General features: G+C 36.8%; 1 protein-coding gene across 5 annotated transcripts in view; it reads left to right on the top strand.

The window, feature by feature from the left end:
• LOC111056776 (protein trachealess) overlaps positions 1 to 16,695 on the top strand; it is a 293,770-nt gene that overhangs the window by 254,539 nt on the left and 22,536 nt on the right. For all 5 annotated transcript variants that reach the window (XM_039432905.1, XM_039432904.1, XM_039432908.1 and 2 more), the window contains one exon: positions 7,137 to 7,306. In XM_039432905.1, coding sequence (XP_039288839.1) covers positions 7,137 to 7,306 — 170 coding nt within the window. The remainder of the gene's footprint in view (positions 1 to 7,136; positions 7,307 to 16,695) is intronic.

Here is a 16,695-nt window from a genome sequence, read left to right as displayed (position 1 = left end):
TCCCTCTTCCCCCTTGTTTTCCTTCCTCTTCATCGTCAGTAGCCGAAGTTTTGGTCATCCACGTGACTCAGTACTAATCCGAAAAGGTCGTCGGATTCCCCTGACCGGACCATCCAAGCGAGTCATAACGCGTACTTAATATCTACTAAGCCCCGGGCTTATTTTCTCAGTCACCCCACACTCACAGCGCACTGCTTCATGAGTGACGTAGCTGTCGCATTACACCCAGGAAGCGTCGCCACCGGAATGCCAATTGACCTGTCATCTAGTCTCCCGCTCACCCCCCATCCATTGTGCAAGTCACTGTCCACTGCTGATTGGCTACTGCCTCGAGCTCATTCAATGAACAGTCCCACCTTACAAGAATAAAACTCACATATTTGTCCAAATATAGTTTATTCCATTGTCATATTAATCATTTTTCAGTGAATTTCGTTTTGATAATGGATATAGTTGGAGATGTGTTCTGTTCAAATATCGTTATTTTCTTTGTAATATGAATTTTCCAATAAATACGGTAAGACGATAAGAATAATTATGTAGAACTGCTGGTTTTCAAACGCCTTTTAATCTAGCATGATTATTTAACTCTAGGAGAGAGAAGATATTGATGCTATCACTTGAAAATGTCTTAAAAACTTTCCAGCATTTGTTCACATTTCCACTATATAGGTGTAACAACAATGTAACAATGTGTTATTATTAACACTGCTACACCTTTCAACGCTTATCACAAGAACAAGGGACCACCAACATGTCGAAAGATAAATGAAAGAGTAGGCGAGCAGCAGATGCGAAGCAATAAGTTGTGAATTATTGCCCCGACACATTTAGGTGCGGATCAGTTTTCCACTGTCATTTTTCTTCTTTTTTCCATCGGCAAGGATGAGGTCTGAGTGCAGGGGTGCAGGGGTGCGATGCCTGCAACTGTCAGCATTGGTTGAATGAGAAGGTATGATGCTATCCATAAGGAGTGCTGACAGTTTGGAGTGAATCGCACACCAAGTGGAGCATACTGCATCACGTGACCTGTCCTGTAGGCCGGTAAATAATAGCCTTGGGGTGACCGGCTACCCGTCAGCTCACGCGCTCCTGCTAATATCAATCTTATCTTCACTTAAAGCCAACTAACCCTCTTTAGCTTCAAACTGAGATGAGAATCGGTTCTCGTATCATGGTAGTGATGTACTAACTCAATCATGATTGTGGAATGTGAACAACTTTCTTGAATAGACTTAAAAGAAACCGAGAAAGAGTTGCGAGGAACCGAGGAAAAAACCGAGAGAGAAAGAGTTCTCATGACAGGGATACTCAAGAGTATCATGATATGGATAAATCTTACACACTCAAAGGTGATTTCTGCACACTCAATCTTGATTGTCGATTGAGAACTGATCTCAACTGAAGAAGATTTGGAACGGTTCTTGTATCTTATATGGTGCGATGTCTTATTGTGATTATGAATTTTCAACTGTTTTAGAATAAAAAACGTTGTCAAGTGATCAGATAAGAAAAATCTTCCAGTGATGATAATCAATGACAAATAAAATGATGATGTTTCATAAACACTTGAAAATTTTTCAAGTGTTCAGATCCGAATCATCTTGTGATGATGATGTTTCCTTGAAAATCAACTATAGATGATACTGTAGATATCAGTTAAATGTATCATGTTGATGTTTCATCGGACATTGGGGAAGTGTTTCTGAATCGTGAAATGAAATGTTGAAAATTCCATCATTTCAGAAAACTGTAAGGATGTATTTCAGTTATGAAATGAATACAATCGTATTTCAGTATAAAAGTTTGATTTTGAATGCTAAATAAACTCCAATGTGAAGGGTGAGAAATGGATGGGTTCTTAAGGTCATTTTAGTGCTGAGAGCTTCATCCTGTACCACGTAATAGAAGTTGTTGAGGAATTATTCTAATTGTGTATGAAACTTATTTTCAAGAAAACTGTTTGTTAAATAAAGACCGAGAAATCTTAGGTGAAAACTTCGTACACATACGAGAGCTCAAAAGCACATGAAACCAAGATTAAACCAAAACTAGGGGAAAGATCTCACGTTAAGGATTAAGCCAAGCTAGAATGGGGAAAAGTTCATAATCCTAAGATGAGTCTGTACTTCATCAGCATTCTACGTTCGTGTGCTTATAATGTGGAATGGTAGACGCAATATGAGGAAGAGGATTGAGGAGAAAGCACAGGAAAATGACGAGGAAGGGAGAAAGAAGTTGGAGAAAAGAAGAATAGACGGGATTAGATGGCTTGTGTATTTATTTGTATAAGACGGGTGAGAGGAAGGATAATGCTGCAAGAAAGTGGCAATCAAGATGTTCCAGCCTCGGGTAAAGTGGCATTGGGTACAACACCCTCTGTTTGGGTTACTGTCTATCAACAGCCCAAGTTTCAAGAAACCGTCTACTGAAGTTTTGGTACATAGTCTGAGCAACTACAACAGGCTATCTCTCTGGAAAGTGATACTACAGATAGTGATATTCACGGATCCTAAATATACACAATTGATGCTGTAAGCAATAATTATAGCATAATTACTAGTGTTTTCATGTGACTTATTTTCATACTAAGAGATACAAGTCTAGATAGAGTTTTTTTAAACCCCTGAAACTCCTAAACTTTATGTGACAAACAGGATTAGATAATAAATAATTATTATTAAACGAAAATCCAAATTGAATGCTGTAATTCACCCCGAAGACTTCTGCTACTGCAAATATTGACAACAGGGTAAACAGCTAGTTGGAAACTCGATGAGCGCTACTATTCAACAATTATTTGTCGGGCTGTTGTTAATATTTGAAGTAGAGTAGCAGAAGTCTTCGAGGTGAATTACAGCATTTCATTTGGATTTTCGTTTGATAATAATCATTCATTAATTAGCATTTGAACAAATGCAACTTCAAATTTATTTCCATCTGTAAATAGGATTGGGTTCAGTGTAAATCAGATCTTATGGAGGCTAAGCTACTTTCACAAATATATAATCACAAAGGGAAAACGATAAAAAAACAGCAAGTGGTTTTTATTGGTGTACGGCATTGTAACATAAGTCGTTCTTATAGAATTGATCAAATTTGTTCTTGAATGTAAGAGTAGAAAGTAGAATAGTATCTAGTAAATAGTAGTTATTTAGGTGAAATACAGGATACTAATGGAAAGTCTAAATATCTCTTCTGAGCCTAAAAGATTGTCTGGATACCTATTCAAGTTTGGAGACAAATTTATTGTCTCAATCTGATCAAATATATCAAGGGAAAAAAGCTACTCAATAATATTTTCGAATGGATGAATGAGTTATCCTATACTATTAAACGAGCAACTTCTGTTTATATGTTTAAATGTTTGGATGTTTAGATTTTTATAGGTTTGTATTTCACGGATCTCGAAAACGGCTCTAACGATTCTCACGAAATTCAGAACATAGTAGGTTTATAATAAAAAGATTCGATTGCACTAGGTCTCATCCCTGGGAAAACTCGCTGAAGGACATTAAAAGGATAATTATTACTCATCCTTGGAAAAACAGCTGAAAATAATTATTTCGTCGTCTGTTGGTGATGGAAGTGAGTAAACGAGTTCATGTGTGTGGGACTGTGTCAAAATTATGACTCAGCTGTTGAACTTTTGTAATCATTCAATCAGGCACTTAGTGCCGGTTGCAAAAAAGCCGGGTTATTCTCAATCCTGATTAATTCCAGTACATCCATCTTTTTGAAATGGTCTTCTCTGATTTGGTTCACGTGAAGTTAATCAGGGTTGAAATTTAACCGGCTTTTGTGCAACTGGGCCTTTGTGAGGGAAATTTTTGCATTCCTCTGGGAATTAATCTCAATCTACTGTGATTAGACAGAACATTTCTGTATGAATGTAATTAAAATTAATTTCTTCTTTCGTAATAAATTTTTTATGCTTTTGTACTCCAGAGCGAAGCTCGGGCCTCGATATTTAAAAAGTAACTTTGCATTTTGTACGGAACTTATGCTGTGTAGCACTTCGTACTAATGCTCACCTACAATTTTTTTCACCAGCAACAGATGATCTTGAAACAGAAGTTAATTTCTGAAGAAAATATTTCCCAGGAAGGTTGTTATTTGTTTGAAGGTGTGATGTTCGAGCACCTTTCTTCTATACTGACCGATAGAATCAATCCAATTTCTATCATGACTAGATTCAAGCTCCATAGAATACTCGGTAACCGAAAAACCATCTCAAATTTGTGCTCCTATCCATTCTTTTCTCTCTCATTTTCTTATTATCTGTTGCTCTTGCTCAAACTCAATGGTAGTCCATGTATGAAGTAATAATGAACCATGCAGCTTCAAGTGTTTGAATAGAAGCGTGTCTGGCCCGTGGTTCTAAGAAAAGACGAGACAAGAATCCACTCATCCTCTTTGAGCCATATCTTCGACAATGTACCGTACCATCATCTTCACATTATACCCTACCATAATGAACTTCATGGTCATGAAATTGAACACTTTTGAGTTTTTTTCATGATTATATTTCATCGATTTTCTTAAGATACCGACAGCAGTTGAGATAGTTTTATGAATAATCAACTCTTCTACACTCATTTTGAATCAAACAAGATTTTAATCTTCATGATTGCCTTACAATAGCTGAGAAAGTATCTGGATGGATTCCACCAATTATCAATAATAAGCCTAAATGAGCTCAAAAACACACAGACGAGTTTTGGAAATTTCAATCATTTGGTCGCATTCAATTGAGGAAAAACTGGGAAACCTAAGCCTGAAACCAGAACTTTCAATCATTCTAAAGCCGTGCTCAAAATAGTCATACTTATAAAAGCTAGATGACTTTTGCCAAGTTTACATTCACCCAAAACTCAAAAACAGAATTTTGAACCACTTTGGCGATTATTTTATTTTGTTGTAGATTTGTATTACAATTTCTCAACTCGGCTAGGCTTCCTGACGTGTCTCTCTATTACTGCTTTTCTTAGGAAATAAAAAAAACTCTCAACTTTGAACATTTTGCACTTTTTTATGAACAAGATTGCAAACTCTTGTTTACATTCGAGCTATGAATGTTTACATTCATTATCATCTCAAATGGACTCTGATAGATAAGTTTATTGTTATTTTTCAACAAATGTCACGGCTTTATTTATGTTGAAATAAAATATATCAGTTGAATAGAAATTGATATCGTGGAATATACCTTTTTCATCACATCCACATTTTCTAGTTCACAGGACTGCAGTTTCGTGTCTACTCCAACACATGAAACTGCAGTCATGTGAACAAATAGTCCTGAATGATGATGTGACAAGAATAAAACAGTTTTTCCAATTGGAGTATATGATTTTGAGAAATATCAATGACGAGAAAATCTGATTCTAGATTGAAATTTCAAAGCCTCAGGTGGTATATTTTCATGGAAGTCATTTGAACCTCAATTTTACTGATAGTTTGAGGTTTTGTGAAGTCCGAAGAGCAGGTTTGGAGGGGGCTCGTGCCTAGTTTGTCGACCAGGGTTTAGTGAACCTCGCGCGTGACCAGACCAGCGGCTATTGTTGTCTCTCATTTCTCTTTCATCTCTCTCTCTCTCTCTCTCATCTTTATAGCTCTTTCATTTCTCTCTCTCTCATCTCTTATCTCTCTAGCTTTCCCGCTCTTTCAGCGCGCATTTGTCACGGCTGGCTGTCCTTTTTCTTTTGACGCGTTTGTCAATTATTTTGATTGCCACCGAATTACACCCGCTTCGCTTCGATCGACCAGCTTCCATTATCCAGCTTCATCATCACCTTCATACCATCAAACGACCTCTTTCTTTGACATGCAGCTTGTGTCAGTCCGATCAGCCCTCAAGCAACAGAATGTTCGAGATGCTCGAACTCTTCCTTTCTGTTCAAGTATTAGTAGACCTCCAAGTCCTCAGCTCTCATTCGATCGTTGACAGAGCCTTTATGAGCTTGATGAAAGCGAAGTAATTCCAGTCATGTGTATAATTTGATGATGTACTAAGTGAAGCAATAAGTGTCGTATATATCGTTTATATCGATATATGTCGTATATATCGTAAATATCATATTATTTCATGGGTTGACGGACCTCCAATTCCATTTTCGTCACTGAAAAAACACATGCGAAATATAAAATTATTGAGGAATGTGATCATATTGACAGTTTTTGTTGGAAATGTCTTGGTATTTCATTTTTCAAATAATTATTCTAATTACTTTAAATACCAATACACACCGCCGTAGAGTAGCTTGACATACATATTTTGAAAGACTTATTGACATTGCTGCTTTTAAATTAATGAAACAAAATTAATCTTACAGCACCCTTTATTCTTTAAAAAACTTTAAAATAGTTGAGCAACTAGTTTCGGTTTAGAACCTGATGATGGTGTAAACCGAAACTAGTTGTTCAACTATTTTAAAGTTTTTTAAAGAATGAAGGGTGCTATAAGATTTATTTTGTTTTATTTATATTTTGAAAGACATATCCGACGTATCTCATCATGATAATCAATATGTCAATTTCAATCCGGTGTAGCGTAGATTACATTATGTCGGCTACGTCTTTCAAAAGACGTATTCTGGTGGTGTGTAGTGGTCTTTAGTAATGTTTTATCGGTATTTTGAAAAAGAATGAGATTACAGAAAATTTCAAATTCAAAATGGCGGCTTCATGAAAATTCATAGTTCTCTCTCATAAATCATTATCATCAAATTATGAAGTATGAGGGATAAGTTGTTGTGCCTTGGGACACAGTACTGTATATTCGTTTGATTCCAACCTTCATTGATAGATGCATGACTTTGGATTAACGATCAACCATTTTTCTGTCCAATTACCAATCTTCCATTTTCAATTATTACTTTATTCTATTCTATTCAACATCCTGATTCAACTCGTTGAATATGGATAATGAGGAACTTCTACATGTTCGATACTACCAAATGATTCTCAATTGATTTATCATAAACGAAAATACAATCATTATTCTCATTCTTCATTCACTTCGATTTGGGAATCTGATAATTTCAAGATTCAGCCTTCACTTTTGTATTTGCTGTGATTCAGTTTTGTGAATCATGAAATAAAATCAACTTCAATTGCAATTATGTTTTGTGCAGGAGGTCAAGTTCGTTCGCGAACGCCGGCAACGGTGGCGATGGAACTATTCGAGCAACACCAGGGCACTCACATCCTGCAATCGCTTGACGGATTCGCGTTCGCCCTGGCCGCCGACGGGCGATTCCTCTACATCTCGGAGACTGTATCCATCTACCTCGGACTCTCACAGGTCAGTAGCCAATCCTCTCTGTCTTTATATTGTAACATACATGAATAAAGAAATATAATCTAATCTAATCTTTCATGCCAACATTCTCTCATTTGTTAAAAGCAACTCCAACTATCTACATTGAATGAATGGAAGAAAAATTGAATATTTAATATCGAGTGACCTGCTCTGATAAATTATTACAGGACAAGAAATCTTGGATACAACTACCTCCCAAATTAATAAAAACTTGTGGTACCCCTTAATATTAAAATAAAGTTTTTAACTTAAAAACTTAGTTGATTTCCAACTTGAATTACCTAAGTTATGGTCGAAGCTAGTCGTTGAAACATTTTAAAGTTTTTAATAATGAAGGGTACTATAAGTTTTTATATTGTTTTTATTAATTTTTACAAAAATAGCCCATATAAGTGAAGTGTTTTCATCAACTACTATCCAATACAACCTATAAACTTGAGCTTTATAGTAGGTGAACTGGGCATAAAGATGAGGCAGAAAATCAGAAAGGATCTCACAGCCAATGCCATAATCATGATTAAATTCCAGGGCCTCTCACATCACTCGATGACTGGTATCATGTGGCAGGTACCAGCGACTTTACATGTCCATGCGTAGCACAAGACTTCCCAAGAAAAATTTTGGTCAGACCAGGAATCGAACCCGATACCTTCATATTACACCTTCTATGTGTACCTAGGTGTACCTATAGAGGTATACCGATACCATTAAAGATTGTACAAGGCCTAATCCACTCGGCTATGGCTAGCTCCTAGTAATGATGAACTGCTCCAAAAATGATGTGATTTCTATCACCGTCTAATTTCCCGAAGAAGTTTTAATAACATGATGGCACAATAACTGCTGGATCAGACAAGATAGCATAGCAAGATGAGTTTTATCAGAAAATGGTTGAATATTCATGTTGTGCATAGAGTATGTGGTTGTTAATGTTGGGTCGAATGTTGGATGTCTAGCCGTACGAATTGGATCAACTGGACGTCCATCAAAACCAGGGTCAGCCGCCTATTCAGAGTCAATTTCACCAATCAGATAGTAAATGGCCCACTTAACATAAATTAAATCTTGATTTGGACAGTAGTATGGATTTGAGAAGGTACATTTTGGAAATCAGCCTATTGTGCCTTTACTCTTGATGTTACAACTGAAAATTCTGCCGAGCCTTATGTCGGATAGCAAAAGAACATCCGATAGATGTATACTTCAAGAAGCACTCACCAGGATCGATGAAGTAGGTGAGAAAATATTTCAACGTGGAAAACGCTGCTGACCGATGAACGGGTGAACGGGTGAAGGGGGTAGTGAAAGAAGGAGTTGAACTGGGCGGCGCAAAGTCCGTCAACAAGAAGAACAAGACAAGAAGGAAAATCAAGAAGAGGAAGGGTTGATAAACGCGGGTGGGTGGTGGGAGGAGGAAAAGCTCCTGGACCGCCTCCCTAGACCCAATTTATATGCGCGCCACGACTTGGCAAACCCTCTAGTCACGTATCTGCCTCCTCCTCCTCCTACTCCTCCTTCTCCTCCTCCTCCTCCTCCTCATCCTCATCATCATCCTTCTCCACCCCCTCGTCATCATCCTCTTCTTTTCCTTCTCCTTCTCCTCCTTCTTCTCATTCTTCTTCTCCTCCACCTCCTTCTTCCTCATCGTTCTCCTCCTCCTGCTTCTACTCCTTTCACTCCTACTACTCTTCCTTCTCCACATCTTCTCACTCATCTTCACAACCTTCTCCCTCTCATTCCCCTCCTCCTGCTCCTTAATATCATCTTCCTCGACCTCCTTCAACATCACCTCTTCCACCTCCATCTCCTTCTTCTCCTCCGCCTACTCATCATCCTCCTTCTGCTCCTCCTCTCCATCTTCTTCAACTTCTCCTTCCCCCTGATTCCTGCCTTTCATCACCAGCATCATCATAATCATCATGTCTCACTCCTCACAATTTCCTTCGTTTTTACTTCCTTTTATGTTTTCTGTGAGATCGATAGATATGCCTTGTCCGTTGCCTGAGAAAAGTTATAAGTTGTAAGATGTAAGGTGTGTCAGGTTTTGAAAAAATCGGTGTCGAAATATAACTTTCAAGTGTAGTTTTTTTTTTTTAATAGAACTTTTAATAAACGTTTGAATAGATATAGTGAAACTGCCAGGTAAAATTCATGTACTCCAGAGTCTAAATTTGACAGCTCGACCAGAGTAACTCCAATTCTCATCCTTAATATTCGATTATCCCTGAAAATGTAGCCAAAAGGGTCCAAATTATTCTCCACACTTCGCCGAATTTTAGAAAAATCATTCAGTTCAAGAAATAAGTTAGTTGAATAAGGACTCGGAGTCTAAATTAACTTGACACAATTCATAATTCCACTGACATGCATCTTTCCAGCAAGGCACCAAAAAGGGTAAAGGTAGTGTTTATATTGAAAATTCGTACCCTTTGATTGAAAAAAGACAGATTGAACTGGAAGAGTCATGTTGAAAGTATGCCGGATAATAGAATCCCGCAAAAGCTGTAATGAAATATAAACCTTATGGTGAAAGAGATGTTGGTAGACCTCTAAAAAGATGCTAAGTGTACAAGTTTTATCCTCTGAAACCGGAACAGGTGTGTATGCCCAATCCTAGAAAAAAGAAGAGAAGAAGGTTCAAGTTCAAAGCGGTTTCAATTCTAAGGGAAGTTCTATTTAAAACATCACTCGGTAAAATTATATTCACAATTATTACGAGTTACATTCAATTGATTCCCAAACAAGACTCGGTGACCGACCAGACCAGATTCTCAATCAGACCCGATCGAGACGTGTAGTCTCTTTGCAATGTATCCAGCCTCCGCTCTGCGTGCTTGACCTTGTGGTCGGAGACTCACGTTTGCCTCCGTCATTGATGAGAGAGACCCGAGTTGGTCTCTGGCGCGGAGCGGAGCTTTGCCGCGTAGGGATGCTGGCCACGCGCCACCCGTAAACATAGTCGGCCGAACGTGGTCAAAACGTGAATGCTGCCCCATTCACACCACGTTCCAGTGCAATGCCAGCCAACCCCAACCGAATCACGTCTACACTGAGCGTAGTGCTGTTGCGTCTAGGCTCAGTGCACTGCTATCAATGGACTATGTTCGACCTAGTTGTCGGTGGAAATGTGTCATCGGTTACAGGATTCACTTGTAGATCTGGATGATAATTTTCAACTTCCAATTAAAGAATTAGGGTCAAACCTCATTGAGCGTTTTATTCAATTGTTTTGAGGCGTTTTTTCAGGCGCCAACCCAATCAGCCAATTGGAAAGTTTCCTGCCCTGCCGAGTCTGAAAACGCTTAATAAGGCCGCCCTTATTTTCTCTATTTCTACAGAAAAATTAGTTATTATTAGGCTCTCTACATTCATCACACTCTCAATACTCTGGGTTGGAGAGGGAGCATCAGTATTTTCAGAAATACTTCTACTCTCAATTTTTCATAAAAAGAAATCGGACATCAGCCAAGTCATCCAACAATAAATTATTATGGAATAATAATCGTTTGTGGGAATTGTAAAGAATTTCTCAGTAAACAGTAAATATTGAATTGAGACTGAACAAATGAAAAACAATATTGTAACCGAGAACATTCTTGATAGCTCTAACGGGACATGACGATTTTCTTATTCATCATCTTCATAAATTCAAACTCTTTTGAGCTATAATTCTATTAGTCCAGGCGCTGGCTTACATTGAGCATACATGAGAGAGGCAGAGAATTTGACTTCGGATTATTGTTAGGGGGTCTTTAGTGTATATGAAACTCGATGTCGTCACGTCCCAGGGTGGTCGACAGCTTGGGGGGGAGGGGGGTAAGTTGTAAAAAACGCGCGCTTATAAAATCGCCTGCCCTGCAGTTACTATTCATAGTACAGCTTTTAATTTTTTCTCAATATTATATACACATAACTAACTTTCAATGTGGCCCTCTACATTTTTGCGATAAACTGCATAGTTTTTCCGTAAAAAAATAAAATATCTCGAAAAATGTATTTTTTTATTATGGACTTTTTGTTATTTCTAGAATATTGAAGTCATTAGCCGACTTAGAGGAAAAGGCTCCCAATAAACGTTGTAGGCCGTTTCTTCATGAATCCAATGATATATATAGTTTGGGGGTTACGATCATAGATGCGGTGGTGGGAGGGGGATAAGTAGCACTGTTACGCTGCGGCGCGGTCCTCCCCCATGATTAATGCACGTAATGGCCTGTCTATAGCATCGCTCCTACTAGTCTGTGCATTCAAATTATGTATTTCAGGAACGCTATCTTATGTATTTTCGGTCGCTGAACACGATTTTTCAACTCTCAAGTCTCTCAATAATTGATAATTTTCATCATAATATACTAATTATGGTCAAAATTACAAACTTCATCTCATTCTGCAAGAAATGACTGTTTGAAATAAACGAAACTTGGGTTTCAAGAAATATATTAGGATAGAATAATGATAATATTTATATGTGTTTATGTTCTATTGTTTGTATCTCAAATTAATTTATTGTGATGCACTGCAGGCTAAATTATATTATTAAAATTGCACTCTGGCCACGCTTACTCGATATAGTGGTCGGTTAATTTCCAAGAAATATTTGTGGAATTTCTTAGTCCTTCATGGTGGAAATGGAATTCATCATTCATTCATTATCATAATGATTATGTTTAGTATGAAAGTGTTAATCTTTCGTTAATCTTTCGTGAATCTTCAGTTTGTCGTGAACTTTTGAGAAATTATATCCAATATAATAATAGATATGTGTCAAATCAAAATGAAATGAAAATTCAAATATTCATTCATATTATTTCTAACAGTATTTTTATAATGATATTTCACTAACTTTTGATTGATTCATCCATTATGGTATTCCCGTTCAGACTGTTTTGAAATGGTAACAAGATATTCAGTATCAAAATTTGGGATTCGAATAGTTTGCCATGCCTGTTATTCTTTCCCAAACATATTTATATGATTTGTAATTTCATCCACAAATGAATGAATGAATGTATGTATTCCTGCACGTAGCTAACGTATGGATTATTCCTTTATAGATTCTTGCATGTCACATTAATAAATCTCTGCCACAGATTTAGAAATCAAGTCTCGATGGTTTGGAGAGCATATTATTGGAGTGATTCTTTTACTCTGCTGCTTCTAATATGTTCACTACCTTTGTTTGATTTAAGACCATAGACATGAAAAGCTATGTCCACCTGTATCACTCCATCTTTATTGAGAATTTTCATAACTCTTCTCATCACAAAGTTTCCATAATCTTGCAGCGTATTGAAGTTTTGAAAAGTGAAGTAGGAGTTGAATTCAGGAGAGCCATGTCATCATTATGCGAATTTGTCAACGATATTTAGGGATTTAGTCAAATCCACAACTAGTTTCATTCACAATTTCATGGGCCAAGTGAGATTAAGAGTTTTTTTCAAATATCAATCAGATGTTGACAGAGATTGCGGTTATTGTAGAAATGCATGCTGCACTAAAACTTCAATGCTGAATTATCTATAATAGCCTAGTAAAAATACAGAGATCAGATCTTTTTGTTCTAGAATCAACTAAGACTAGGATTTTTGTTTGATTGCATTGTGGAGAATGAAAGAACTCTGTTTCTTAAAATCATTGGAGACCGAATAACTATTTCTTTCTATACGTTCAAATGAGAATCACACACTTCTTCACTTGCTTCCAGACCATTGATAACATTATGCAGATTCTGTTGTCCATCAGAGTCTGGAAGAAAAATGTTATGTTCTCTTGAGAAGGTTATGCTTCTGGAAATCATTTACATCTCTCATTATTCTTGTTTTACTTCATTCGATGACTTTCTTCACAATCTCCAGTGATATCCATAATGATGTCAACATAATTGAACAGAATATCTTTGATGGAAGATTTATTTATATAGTAGCAGTCATTTTAGGAAAGCCTTTGAAGAACTAGCTATTCCAATCACTCAGTTTTGGATGATCGAATGAGGGTTTGCTCCAAAGCATGATCGGTTGTCACATTATTAAATTTTCAAGGTTTCATTTGACAGAGAGTCAATGTATTGACTGTATAGAGTTAATGTTTCCTGTTTGGAAATTATTTTCTACTTCTATGATTATTTTTTCTATATTTTCTAGATATAACACATACTCCATAACATAGTTTGTGTGATTGAATGAAAAAAGTATGGGATCTTTTCTCGTACAGTTTCTATGTGCAATACCAGAGTCCTTCCTTATGAGCATGAATACAATTTAAGATAATTTAAACTATGTTACAATAACCAGTCATAAATTTTAAAGTAGTTATTGATTTTGCATTGTGATTCTAAAAAAACTCCACAAATAGCTCCTGACTTCTTTCAAATATACTTTGACAATCTCTTATATTTGAACCGTTCATGAGTCCTTGTAGTTGTTTCATTGAATTGATTGCTTGCTCTCACACCTTAATTATACTGATCTCAATAGATTTCCAGCAGTATTCTCTCCAAATATTTCAAATTCAACAAAGATATCTCCCATTACACTTTCGTTCAAGTACCACCCCAAGACAATCAGTCAAACTCAGCCAGATTGAAAGTATTTATTCGTAGATATAAGTTACAGAAATCAGTTGATGAAGCTGCGTTTACACCAAAGTTATTAACAAAATGTTAACTTAATCTTTATAGATTCTATTAGAATCTATTTTAGATTCTATGGAACTTGGCAAACACATATGCCCATCATGTGATTCTATTAGAATCTTTATTATATTCTATGGAACTTGGCAAACACATATGTCCATCATGTATATGATAAGTTATGTTCAATCTCATAGAATCTATAAAGATTAAGTTATATTAACATCTCGTTAATAACTTTGGTGTAAACGCAGCATTACAGTTGTATTTCCTTTGTAATAAAATATTTAGTCATATCACATGGGAGTGATTGGCATTATTTGTGCTTCAACTGTAAATTTATATTACGAAAATATTTTACTCCTGTTACACGGTGCTCTATATGGGGTAGCCTATATTATTTGTTTAACTTACACCATTACTTGACTTTCGCAATTCAGAAGTGATCATTGAACTAAATCGAATAATTATTCTCTCTTAACGGAATATAAGTTTTTTATCGACTGAGAAACACATAACGGATTCCTAACAAGATGGTTTATCATTACAATGTAATCATAAATAATGATAATGAGATGAAGTTTGTAATTTTGACCATAATTAGTATATTATGATGAAAATTATCAATTATTGAGACTTGAGAGTTGAAAAATCGTGTTCAGCGACCGAAAATACATAAGATAGCGTTCCTGAAATACATAATTTGAATGCACAGTAGACTAGCAGGAGCGATGCGATAGACAGGCCATTACGCGCATTAATCATGGGGGAGGACCGAGCCGCAGCGTAACAGTGCTACTTATCCCCCTCCCACCCCCGCATCTATGATCGTAACCCCCAAACTATATATATCATTGGATTCAGGAAGAAACGGCCTACAACGTTTATTGGGAGCCTTCTCCTCTAAGTCGGCTAATGACTTCAATATTCTAGAAATAACAAAAAGTCCATAATAAAAAAATACATTTTTCGAGATATTTTATTTTTTTACGGAAAAACTATGCAGTTTATCGCAAAAATGTAGAGGGCCACATTGAAAGCCAGTTATGTGTACATAATATTGAGAAAAAAGTAAAAGCTGTACTATGAATAGTAACTGCAGGGCAGGCGATTTTATAAGCGCGCGTTTTTTACAACTTACCCCCCTCCCCCCCAAGCTGTCGACCACCCTGGGATGTGACGACATCGAGTTTCATATACACTAAAGACCCCCTAACAATAATCCGAAGTCAAATTCTCTGCCTCTCTCATGTATGCTCAATGTAAGCTAGCGCCTGGACTAAACCGTTTTCCACGTTCCACGAGAACCAATCAGATAAGAGAAGCATTCTTTTTAAAATACATTTGATTGGTTAACGTAGGATTCGATCATGATTAAGATTTAACAGACTTTTATGCAACAGGTCTTGGAATCTGAAAACCAGTTGAATGTTGAACGTTCATCTAATGATCAGTGTTCATTACAAACGTCTAAAAACGTCTCAAATATTGAGTTCCTGGGCTGACAAATAATTTTTGTATAGTAGCTGTTTACCATCTAGCTGTCAATATTTGCAGTAGCAGAAGTCTTCGGGGTGATTTACAGCATTCAATTGGGATTTTCGTTTAATAATAATTATACATAAATTAGCATTTGAACAAATGCAACTTCCAATTTATTACCATCTTAAATATTGATTTGGGCTTAGCAAAAAACGTTTCTTTTCGTATAAGGCTATAGCTCTATCCCTACAATGTTCTTAGTTTCGTAATAATATAGTGCATGGATACTTAACTTGGCTCCACATGTAGATTTGTAACATCATAATGTTGATTTGGGTTTAGCACAAGCGTTGTAACTTTCCTGTAATGTTTTCGGTTATGGAATAATATACTCCAAAGATCCACGACTCGATTGTGCTGCAGAACTTGAAAATAAGATCATTGATGATCCAGCCATCTAGCATCCCACAGAGTTAGCCCGCGGGTGGTCTATCATCGTAACTACTAGCCGCACAGTAGCTGTTGTCGGCAGTGTTTGAACACGTAAGAAACAATTTCAAGCTACTTAACGGGGTAGAACACTCATGTCGAGTATGGAATGTAGGGCTGAACACCTACAGGTGTCAGAGAGGCACCTGTAAAGCGATACAATGGTATAGGATGCCAACAGACCGTTTCAAAGCTTCAATATTCCGATCGGAGATTCATCATTGCCATTGAAGATCGAATCGCAGCGTTACGCTCCGTTAACAATGGTCTTTCTGTCTGTGAGAAAGTCATTAATCTGTTTCAGGAGTCATGACTACCCACCTATGCACTGCTCGATCAAATGCATTACATCCGTTGAGTGATGTGTATGTGATCTAAAAAATGTGAAAATCTCAGCAATTTGTTTCAGGACATCATCGAAAAATCTGTTCAGGAAGTGTCATTGATTCATTTAGGCTACTCAACTTTTACTGGTGATAGCTTTATTGTATGGCGTAGAAAGAGTGGAAGAGAAGGCCGGCTGCGCCTTTACTTTGCCCTCCACTTTTGAAATTAAGGCAGCCAATTAAACGTCGGCTACAAGTGTGTGAACCTGTGAAACTCTAAGGCTAAATCTTGTGAATTTCTTATTATTCACTTGATCGAGATCTGAGAACTGATTCAACTCCAAAAAGAGTTTTCCAAGGTAGATAATTTATTCATCATCATCAATAATAATGAAACCACATTATCTTAATATCATAAGTTATGAATCCAATCTGAATAGAAAGCG

Source organism: Nilaparvata lugens, chromosome 7, assembly GCF_014356525.2.
Source record: "Nilaparvata lugens isolate BPH chromosome 7, ASM1435652v1, whole genome shotgun sequence".
NCBI classification, from domain to species: Eukaryota; Metazoa; Arthropoda; class Insecta; order Hemiptera; family Delphacidae; genus Nilaparvata; species Nilaparvata lugens.
The sequence above is the reverse complement of the archived record's forward strand: the minus strand, read 5'-3'. Positions and strand labels throughout refer to the sequence as shown.